General features: G+C 42.1%; 1 protein-coding gene across 1 annotated transcript; it reads right to left on the reverse strand.

The window, feature by feature from the left end:
• Positions 1-2,229: 2,229 nt before the first annotated feature.
• On the reverse strand, positions 2,230-11,085 carry ankrd33bb (ankyrin repeat domain 33Bb). The gene is made up of 5 exons (XM_068571475.1): positions 10,612-11,085; positions 7,825-7,954; positions 4,764-4,904; positions 4,382-4,545; positions 2,230-2,880 (listed from the first exon to the last, which is right to left on the reverse strand). Exons 1-5 carry the CDS (start codon positions 11,083-11,085, stop codon positions 2,230-2,232), a joined length of 1,560 nt encoding a protein of 519 aa, XP_068427576.1.
• Between the last annotated feature and the right edge of the window lie 866 nt (positions 11,086-11,951).

Raw genomic sequence — 11,951 nt, forward strand, 5'->3', positions numbered from 1 at the left:
CTCCTGCTCGTCCGCGGAAAAAAAACAACTCTTCCTTTGAGTTTATTCGCCGTTGTACTGTTAGAAAATCATGGTTTCGGTGATCGACGCTTCGCCCTTATGAAGTAGGATGGGCACGCGCAATTATCGTGATTACTAAAGTCTGGTTTGAATTAACCAGACTGTTTGAGCGCGGATCAGCTTTTGAGAAACCGAGGCAACCTGACTTCAATCATCGGGTTGATTTAAGCTGCTAATAGGACAATTGATCAGGTTAGTTGAACCTTGTACGAGTAACAGGGCCCTGGGCAGACATTTTGACATAGGATGAGCACAGGTGTCACTCATAACACTGACGATGTCTCTGCTCCATTCAAGCGGCCCCAGTGAGAGCGACAGTGAGCAGCAGCAGCAGGACCAGAAAGTCGTAGCAGCAAGGTGGAAGGAGGCTGTCATTCAGTTAATAATTTACACCTGTGCTCCATCAGCCTAATATATTATGTATATTATTAATCTCAAAGGTATACGTACATTTACAGTCAAATATGAGATCCATATTAACATTCAAGAATGAGCCGACGTATCTCGTCATATGCCAGTGACGGTGTGACACGTATTTAGGCCATCAACAGTTTCAATCCAGGGAGTTTGCATGACTATGTGGTGACGTTTGATGCGATTCCCAGTGGTTGCCACTAACGGTAATATAGTATATTTACCATAGACTTGATGTAGTGAAAGTCACGAAAACATGTGAGGAGAGAGGAAATGTGTTTAAAGAGAAATGAGACGTCCTTTCCTCTAAAGTGTCATGTGAAGTGACGTCTGTTTCTCGTGACGGATCAGCTGATGGATTAGCTGTCAGTCAGCTTTAACAGCTGGAGAGATTGTTGATAGAGTCTGTGTACATAATTAGTGTACTTATATTAATAAAGACATGTTTTCTCTCTGTAGCCTGTTTCCTGTTAAACAAACTGCATTGAGGATGTTCTGTGTCCTACTTGTACACACAGGACCAATTTATAAACTAGTAAAAAAAAAAAGTGTTTTGTCTCTCCAGCTCTCTGATTTTAATTAAAAAAATATCTAAAATAAAAGTAATGGAGGGAACTCAGATCAGAAAATGACAATTCTTTCTAATAAATGAAGAAAGTCGTTTGTAGTCTTTTTGTTGTTCAGACCTACAACATATATTTTAACCAGATGGTGAATTAGAAAACAAATCAAATATATAACTTGAGTTCAATCTTCACTCTGGTATGAAAACTCCAGTGATTTAATCTGAGCAGCTGCAGCATCCAATAAAATAACTGGTGAACAATGAGGGGGCGTGTTCGGCCATTAAAACACTTCTTTGTGTTTAGTAAAAAAGCTCCTCCAAAGGCCTTTTTTTCATTACTGCCACTCCACTGCAAAATTCAAATACACACAGGGCCCTCCCTGTTTCCCACAGAGTAGGAGATATTCCCACAGTAGTGGACCATCTCAAGTGGTTGTATTTTGGAACTAACAAGTCACAGTCCAGCACTAAGCTGTTTATTTTTGGCTCTGCTTTTCTGCAACAAAGCCCTCACAAAGCCTGTGTGAGCTGCCCCCCTCTTTCCTCCTGGCAAATACCTGTTGGACTATGCATGAGTGTACAATGGCTTCTTGGCTTCCTCCCTACATGCTTTCATGTGGTAGCAGTCAACCAATTAATCTCCATTCAGCCGCGTCACAGCTCCTTTCCCACCAGACTACCAAGAAGGGGGGGGGGGGTAATCTTCTTTGGCAAATGTTGTTTCCGCTTTGTTCTATATTTTACATATTGTACCTTTTACTTGATCTGCCCTCATACTGTTGCTGTTTTTTCTCCCAAATTTTCTCCTGCTGACTCATTCCTCCTTCTGCTCCCTTCTTTTTGGGGCCCAATAGCAAACGTTCTCAAGCCAGAAATCTGAGAAGCACTTCTTTTGAAGCTTAGCGAGACACTTTACACACACATCTTTTGCTCTTTATGCCGTATGTCACTAAATTTGTTCACATCCATGGCAAGAATTACAAATTCTATTTATTTATTTTTTCCCTTCCTCCTCACCCCCACCCCACCTAGCTCACAAATCGTCCACATTGCACCATATGTTACACCTTCCCAAATGAAAAACGTGAACCCAAGAAGAAACAAGGCAACAAATCCAACAATGATTTCAATCTCGACACACAAAAATAAAATTCAAGTAAATTCTTTGACCCCCTCCCCCGGTTCTCCCCTCATTTCCTCCTTATCAGAGTTAACAGTTGTCTCCTCTCCTCCTCCTCCTGCTTCCTCTCTATTCTCTTCATCTTGTAGTTCCACTTCGGGATCTGGAGCTGGTTGTGGTCACTGCTCCGTTTAAGTTTCTCCGGTATGAAGTTTGGAGCCGGGGCTTTGCAGAGCCTCACCTTGGGCACCACGATGCCCGGGCGCACGCTGCTCCTCCTCATCATGTTCAGAGGCAGGAGACTTGTTCGCCTCATAACCACTGTGGCCACGTCGCTCAGCAGCTGAGTCTGCAGGCTGGCCCTCCGATCCCTCGCCTTGGGGATGAGGAGGACCCGCGAGTTCTGGAAGAATCTCTTGTAGTTGTTCAGTCTGTCTGGGCCCAGGCGCTTCAGCTCCAACACACGCTGCCTCCTCAGGATCTCCTGCACGGCCTGGCGACGCTTGCCAATGCACGGCGGGCTGCCAGGGCACACCGTGCGGCAAGCCGTGGCGATGACTGGATTGGAAATGGCGGTGGTGATCTGGACCATGTGGTCAAAAACGCCGTCATCCACGGGGTTTACCCTGTTGTTCGTGTAAATCCTAATCGGGCAGCACGACAGGAAGTTGATCAAACGCCTCCTGCGGGACTTGGGTTCTTGAGCCTGGCTCACCAGCTCCTGCACAGGAAGATCAAACATTATAGTTGAAAGGAAATTCTATATTAGGACTGTTCTTTTTGTCTTAAACACTATTTTCTGCTGCAAAACGAAAGGGTGACGGAATCTGCTTCAACCGCAACAACGGCTGGTGCAACGACGTAACAGTGAATCTACAGCACTGTTCGTCGAACATGGAATCCCTGATCATCCACTGCAAACCCTTCTACTGCCCACGTAAGTTTGCTTCATTCAATTGGCCGGTATCTACGTGCCGCCGCAGGGCAACGTGCAGGAGGCACAGCGGACACTCGCCGAACAGATACGGTGTGTGGAGTGGACCTACACGGACTCTTTTGTTATTGTCCTCCGGGGCTTTGACAAAGGAAAGCTCAGCCATAAACTCCCTAAATACAGACAGTTTATTAAATGTATTACTAGAGAAAAGAGCATTCTGGACCACTGCTACACCACAATCAGCAGGGCTTGTGTACATGATTTCATGTGTTAGCAGTCAACAAACTAATCTCCATTTGGCTGCGTCACAGCTCCTTTTCCACCAGACTAACAAGAAAGGGGCACGAGTCGTCTTCTTTGGCAAATGTTGTTTCCGCTTTGTTCTATATTTTATATATTGTACCTTTGACTTGATCTGCCCTCATACTGTTGCTGTTTTTTCTCCCCCTGACTCATTCTTCTTTCTGCTCCCTTCACTCCCCCAGAACTAAAGAGTCCTGGTAGGTATGCTCCACACATCATATCTTTTTTAGCAAGTGTCCGCTGTGCCTCCATCCAAACCCAGGACGTCTGTTGGAAGCTGAACATCAGCTTCATCACAAAGCTCCATGAAGGAGGTATGCTTAGGGCACCAAAATGGCTAGCAGCAGCACTGACTTCTACACTGCCATTATTGAGTCCATCCCCTGCTCATCCATCACCGTCTGGCACTCTGCAGCCACTGCCAAGGACAAGAGCAGGCTGCAGCGCATCATCACTCTGCTGAGAGGGTGATTGGCTGCAGTCTGCCATTCCTCCAGGGACTTGTTCGCTTCCAGGACTGTGAAGCGGGCAAGGAAGACTGTCGCTGACCCCTCTCACCCTGAACATAAACTGTTTGAGTCCCTTCTCTCTGGCAGGAGGCGGCGGTCCATCAGGACCAAAACCTCACGGCACACGAATAATTTCTTCCCGCCGGCAGTCAGGCTCATCAATAGGGCCCGGATCACCCACTGACTGACCCTGTCACCCCCAGGACTATTTCTTCTTCTTATCGGTCACTCTCATGTATATCCCTTCACCCCGTATTTAAACACACGTCACTTAGACAGTACACTTCAACTTAAACAGACATGTCACTTTAATATACACTTTACATTCACGTTATCTGTTGTCGACGTACTTCATCTTATACTTAATTAAATAACAATAGCACTGTTGTTGTCGTTGACTGTTGTTTGTCTATGTTTTTGGAAACATTCTTGGCAAATAAACGGATTCTGATGAAATTCATGAATGTATTAACCTCCAACACGGGCCACTCCAGGGAGAAGGTGTCACAGAACTGCTCAGCACAAGGCCTTGACATCAGCTGATGCATCAGATGGGCCGTCTCGTATCGACCAGTGAAGAGAGCCCAATCCTTAGGCGTCAGACTGCGGCCGTTGTCCCGTGCCTGGATATCACCTCCTGGAAACATTAAGAACTAATCTGTAATCTGTAATCATTGCCGTAATCTACTCTACGTTCATCACCAACACATCAAATCAGCTCTCTACCCTAATACAGACATCTTATACACGTAACGCTCAGTTACTCGTCAGGAGAAGGAGAGAGGCTTTATGTCATTATATAGAGCGGGGGTCTATTGTACTTAATCATTAAATCAGTAATCAGTTTAGTTTTACCAGCTAGCATGAGAGCCCTGACGCACTCGGCCCGGCCCTGCATCGCAGCCTTCATCAAAGCTGTGAAACCGTGACAGTTCCTTCTCTCGATGTCCATCCTGGGGAAGTAGTTCAGCAGGTAGTTTAAGATGAACACGTGACCTGCGGACCGGGGAGAGACACAGACATGCGTTAAGATTGCTGTTTTCCATAGTTTGGAACAAGTAAAGCTTCTTTTGATATGCACCATATTGCCTTCGTCTTTTCAAAAAGCTTTTTTTTTTTAAATCTTCCATCTCACTTACACAATTTAATATATGTAAGCCTCTATGTGTGTACATGTGAAACTTTGTGATCGGTCTATGGTTAAATTCCCTTTTGTTCACAAAAGACTATTTAAAGGATTAATCAGTGATTGTTCAACCATGCTCGTGAGTCTTCTTATAAATGTATTAACCTCCAACACGGGCAGAAGGTGTCACAGAACTGCTCAGCATAATATTCATGCAAACAAATGTATTTTATTTTGTATTGTGACTAATATATATATATATATATATATATATATATATATATATATATATATATATATATATACTGTTATAGGTCGAATCAACTCCCCGGTATTGAATACTGTGGCTGGATCAATAGAAGACCTTTGTAATTTCATCTAAAGTTTTCTTCTCTGAAGTCAAGCATTTAAATGTCTTAATGCCGCACTGAGCAACTTTGAATGAATGTGTCCCCGCCTCCAATGCTGCCTTCAATTCTCTTTATACATCCATGATATTTTGTCAGCCACTCTGGGGATTTCATAAATCCCTTCATTGTTGCTGATAGGATTTAATGTCAAGCTGCAGCATATTACCATTCACAACAGCTTCTTAAACATTCACAACCTATGTTCCTAATTGAGTAAATCCCGTCTGAATCCAGACTAACAAGATCTTCTGAAATTCTTCGAAGTGATGACAATGCAGATTTTGCACACGCAACAGGACTTGGGTTTAATTCCCAATGCATGTCTAGACACTCGCTACTTTCAGTGGAGGGAGTTTTTCTTCTCATGTAATCGACCACCCCGTCGTAGTCGTGTGGACTCGCTGTCTTGGTCACCTGTTCCCTCTGAGGAGTTGCCAAGTACTTTGTCAGTAAAAGGTGATCGATACTTCTTTTAACAAAGGAGAAAATGAAGGGTAGTCTGCAGCTATTCATCAGAGCACATAGGGAGCCATTCGTCATTGTTAGCAGACCTGATGCCTCGGCGCCAAGTGGCTGCATCACTGTAGAAGCAAAGGTTTTCTAATGCGGCTGTCTAGTGGCAAACTTACACTTATTCTGGCCACTGGAAGCAACAGCCCTCATAATAGAATCAGGGCCTTTTAATTATGAGACTCATAATTAAAAGGCACTGATCTGCAATCAAATTTCTACCGCTGTAAAATATGCGCCAAGACTCTGTAGTCAGGGGGAGAAACATACAAGGAAACATGTCTCACTTGGGGGACCTTTAAGGACAATACAGTACATACGGTAAAATATAATAATGGGCTTCATGTAATCTGTGTCTGGACGGTCACTAACGGTGAAACTCAATAAGCTCTCTACCATCTCTGCAAAATATTTTTCTGGATCCCTGTCAAAGTCAGCACGCAGGATGAATCTGTCCGACTCAAATATGGGCTACTTGCAACTCCAATAACTTGGAATAGGTTGCTACTCAATCACTCAATGCTTAAATACTAAATTGATGTGCATGCAGAAGTTCATGCTTGTTTGGGAAAGGTCTTCCCTTTTTAATCGGAGAAGATTGTCATTTCAAGCGAGATCATACCAATAAGTGGCAATATGTGGATCATCGCAAATTCAATTACTCTGCAGTTACAGGAAAACTACATTTTTTTTGCAGCTTAAGTTTTATTTTTGTGGTACGGTCCATCGTTATGGAACCCAGCAAAAGCACTAAAAATAGGTTGTGACAAGAACAACACCGGCATCAACAGTTTGTAAAACAAGACAACAGTTTAAAAATATATATATAGTAGAAAGAAAAGTAAGGTAAATGATATTAAATGAAACTCAATTAAACTATTTAAACTAGTCATTGTCGACATGTCCAGCCAAAGTAAGCTGGGGCCACATCACCCTATTTTCCTCTTTAAAAAAGAAATATACAGGTTTTTGTTATAACAATATAATTATAATATATAATATATAACGAGCAAAGTGTATTTTTTTCATGCAATCAATTTGTGACATATTAAGCATGTATACATGTAATAATCTGCTATCTAGCAATACTGAGAAAGTCTTACAAGAACATGAAAATATGAACAAGAAAAGGACCACGTTAAAATATGATCCTTTACACATTATAAAAATTATATATTTTGTTTTCTTATATTATATAAAAGAAAACAAATGTTTTTGTCAATAAATATTACATTTTAAATGTAGATAATCATTTGTATTACAAGTAATATAATTAATGAATGATTATGTAAAACATTTTAAACCACAAAAACCACCATCCACGAACCACGAAACATAATAAACATGAATGATCATAAATATAGCACAATGTATGGCACGCATGAAATTAACTGTGAAGGCTCAGCTCAGTCACACAGGTGAAATAGAGTTTTCAGAGTTGGAAAACTTGGGCGATTATTAGTCTCCTATCCATACAGCAATGTTTAAGCTACTAACCAGCTAACTTAGCATAGCACAAAGACTGGAGATGGGGAAAACAGATGTCTACGTCTTTATGAGGAAAGGCCACAGATGTCACAGCGTATGTGTAGTCATCACAAGGATACATCATGGCAACGAGTACCACACAATCTGTCAGGCTTTCGCCATACGGAGGTGGGCGTGGTTTCATATAAAATGGGTGGGCGTGGTTTTATATAAAATGGGTGGGGCAACGCTGACCAAGAAATGGGTTAGCGTCTAAGTGCTAAGCTACATTAGACAGGACAAATCTCAATCAAGTGCAGTCTGTACACGGTCTGGAAGATTCCTTCTAAGAAATACTTGCACTAATAATCCTGTAATTTAAAGGTCGGAGGTGTGTGTTTACCTGCTTGTGCTGCAATAATAAGAGCGGTGTTGCCCTCATTGTCCTGCCAGTTAATATCAAGATACGGGCACTGAGAAAGGGCCATGACCACATCCACGTAGCCATGGTAGCACGCCACAATCAGACCTGACTGGAAGACACAAAAAAAACAACAGTGCTTGAGTTTCTTCTTCTGATTTTAGTTTTGCTTTTAAAACCACCAAAATGGCTCCTTGGGGCTACATGGAGCGTATTCTTGAATTCATAGCCACATTTCCTCATGGGAGAAAAATGTTCTCATAAAAATAAAATAATCAGTCATGATAGCTACAAGCAAGGCAAAAGACAGTTTTCCACACTACATAACAGACAAAAATACAGGACTGGTGACAGAATTATTTGAATACTCATGTAATCACAGACTCGAACTAACCAACGGTGTGACAGAATGTGAAGAAAGGCATCAGATATGCAAGAGTCAGACACACTGCAGGAGGTGTATTATGTAGATAAAGACCAGTGAAAACCTATGAGGTGGTATTGAGCAATTAGTGTCTGCCATATTGACAGGACACAACCCAAAGGGTACTGGATCTAGTTGTGCACGCTTTCTAGTCCACATTGGGAGTAGAATAATGTCTTTCTCACCAACTCAGTTGTTGTGATCTGACCTCACTCCAACACTGCCGAACAGAACAAGTCCAGTCATGCCATACCAAAAGTGATCAGCCGATCACACATTTTACAGGCAAACGCCAGTTTAACCACATTATCAACCATTGATTTGACCTTAAAGGGAGTGCCACTGTACTATCCAACATGGTCTGTTTGTGGGTATAGGGTCTGAATGAGGAAAAACAACATGTTGATGATAATAATAATTAATCCAGACACAGATCACATGCTAACAGCAGGTGTTATCCAGCTCTATGGGAAGTACAATGGCTCAAAGTTAAAGTAGAGAGTTCTTCTGTGAAACCAAATCAATGTTTTTAGTGGACAGAGTAACCAAGATTTAACTGCATACATCTTTAAAATGTATATATACATATATATATATATATATATATATATATATATATATATATATATATATATATATATATATATATATATATATATATATAAAATCATTTATTACTGTTGTTTTCTGTGGGATGTCGTCAGCCGTTCTTGGGCAACAATGCAAAAAAAAATTTAAATCCAGCAGAAATGTCTAATTTACAACCAAATTCTAACTTCCTAACCTTTTTAACTCTGCAGTTGTGATGCTGACGCTAATAGTTAAATGAGCTAAATGTGTATTAATAATTTAAATAACTTTGACCGAAATTACTTGAACATTACACGTGAGCTGCACATAATGTTACAAATCTGGGGTCATGCCCTCTGCATGTGACTTTCCTGAACAAATGGGAAATGGACTTTTACTTGAGTAGAGCTTTTCTAGTCTTCCGACCACTCAAAGCACTTTAACACGACATGTCACCATTTAGTGCCATTAATACACCAATGACAGGGCTACCATGCAAGCTGCCACCTGCCCATCAGGACGCTAACTAACATTCATACCTCGACTCATTGATACGTCACAGGCACAGCCCACGGTAGGACATTGGGGTTTAAGTCTCTTGCCCAATGACACATTGACACGGCCAAGGAGTGCAGGGGACCGAACCGCCAAGCCTCCGATGGAAGCATGGCATTGCTCCAACACTGAGCCACAGTCTACTCCGAAGAGAGAGCAGAAGTAAAACTGCTGGTGATAAAAAGGTAAATCTTCTTACAGTGAGGCAAGTGGTCTGTTTCGCGGTACCTCTGACCAAGTTCTCAGGTCAATGTCTTAGGGAGACCTTTAGAGGCTGAGCCCTGATGGCAAGCTGCTGCTCGACACTGCCTCTGTGCAGTTTGCACTCTCCATCTGTCACCGTAAGATTAACTAATAGCTCTGAACCCTGCTCCATAATTTGACCTTCAGCGGGTTGCACCAGGACCAGCAGGCCTGACCGCAAAACTCTTGTCCGACTGCCAGCGATCTTAGTTATTGGCCTTAACGTGATGAATTGTAGAATTATATATACATATATATTTGTATTGTTTGCAGAGTTCTGACTAAGCTGTGGACATAACACGTCACATCTTCCAAATTGATTTGGAGATTTGATTTTGAATGACATGATCGTCCCAGATGATACAACAGCTCTCCACTGTGAACTGCAGCTGCAACCATTGACAATCATCTCTAATACTGTAGAGGAGAGGCAGTGCATTGCTTACACCAGGATCAATAGTGTTGTAGTACTGCTCTCAAAATGCATCATCAAAGTTCAGCGAACAAGTTTGTGCGTTTCTAGCTGTTTACTTAGAATTCTAAGTACCTTTCAAAGTGATATTTTGCACAACACACAGCACTTCACAATATTCATTTGTACTTTTATTTACCAAAGCAGCCATTGATTTTCAATCAACTGACTGATGCTTGAGCTGTGTAACCTATCATAGTGAATGGTAAGTTTGCTAAAACTTTGGTCAAATATATACTATAGTTTCAAAGGTAAACTGTAGACAATTAAAATGAATCTGCTAATATTACCGCGTAATGATATGATAACATTATTGAAAACCAATGGCTGCCGTAAAGTAGTAAAAATATATATTGAAACCCTGAAGTTCATTTTATAACCTTTATTAGCTATATCAGATTTCCAATGGAAAAACATTGGGATTCTTTTGGTTTCAATCAGGGGAGGTGTCATGTTGCTGGTTTCAAGTGAGCAGAAAATCAAATATTGCATTAAAGACACCTACTCTTCTGTTCCGATCCGTCTCTTTCACTTCCTCTAGGGTCACGCCCTGCCTGATCATGATCTTGACGATGATGGTGTTGTTGTTGCAGCAGGCCTTGAAGAAGTTAATGGGTTCGGGGCTGTTGGGGATCGGCGAGTGGTACATGTGGGACACAACCGAATTGTCATGGGGATAAAAAGAATCGTCCGAGAGAATACTCTGTGTGTCTGAAAGGGCCTCGAAGTCCAACTCCTCGAACTCCTGGTAGATATCGTCCTCATCCTCCCAGTAGTTTGGCCTATAGTCAACTTCACTCTCGTCGTTATCGTCCTCTCCTGACACTTCACATTCATCGCCATTTCCGTCAACATTGGTGATGAACATGGCAGGTTTATCCATAACCACTTTGTGAGTCCTGGACAGAATCTCACCTCCGGACACTCCATTCTCCACAACCTTGAAACCTTCACTTTGTTCCTCTGTTATTAACACCATTTAAACCGTACCCTGCTCCACTCACTTAAAAAGATTGTGGGAAGACCTGTGGTTGAATATGTTGAATCATGCCAGGCGATTGACCTCTATCTGTTTCCGTCTCAGTAAGGGTTAGCAAGCGATTTGGTTCAGCAGGGGTCACAAGACATGAGAACATTACTCACTGTCCCAATCCCCTGTCATTGTCGAATGACCCCTTTCGGGATGCCATAGAGATTCAGATTTCCCAGAACCCTACGAGAAAAAGTCATCAAGAAAGGTTTGATCATATGCATGATCTGAGGAAGTTGCTCTGGATTGGTGAAGGGACCAAGAGAGTCGATGAAAACAAAGTGTCACATTCTCTGTCAGCGTCGCGATACAAAAAAAAGTCCAGGAGTTTCCATGAGTTACAAATTGTGGAAAAGTCCTTCTGATCCTTCCCAGAAGCCTCATCCATCAAATCTCTTAATCGCGGCTTCAGAACACAGACGAGCAGCTTGAATTCTTGAAGTCTGGATGAAAAGTTAAAGCTGAAGTTTTCCTCTGGAAAGCAGAACAGGCGTCCGTCTTGGTTGGAAATGCCGAACGGCCACCACAAATGACGACTTAATCACGATTCCCACATGGAGAAGCGCTGAGCTTCCTTTGATGATGGGATGAAAGACACCCTCTTGAACTGTGCAACGGTAATCCCTTTAGTCTCTCTCTCGCACTCTCTCTCTCTCTCTTTCTCTCTGAATGGAATAAGCAAGTGAGCCAGTGTCTTCTTATCACAAGACCACTAAATGCCCAGAAGACAGAGATTATGCAAAGTAAATGCACTGAACATTCATGCCGGTGGTTTACACCAACACTCATTGACAACCTTTGTTTTGACCGAGATA

The sequence above is a fragment of the Clinocottus analis genome, unplaced genomic scaffold, assembly GCF_023055335.1.
Source record: "Clinocottus analis isolate CAN_PGR_092001 unplaced genomic scaffold, fCliAna1.0.p SCAF_11, whole genome shotgun sequence".
NCBI classification, from domain to species: domain Eukaryota; kingdom Metazoa; phylum Chordata; class Actinopteri; order Perciformes; family Cottidae; genus Clinocottus; species Clinocottus analis.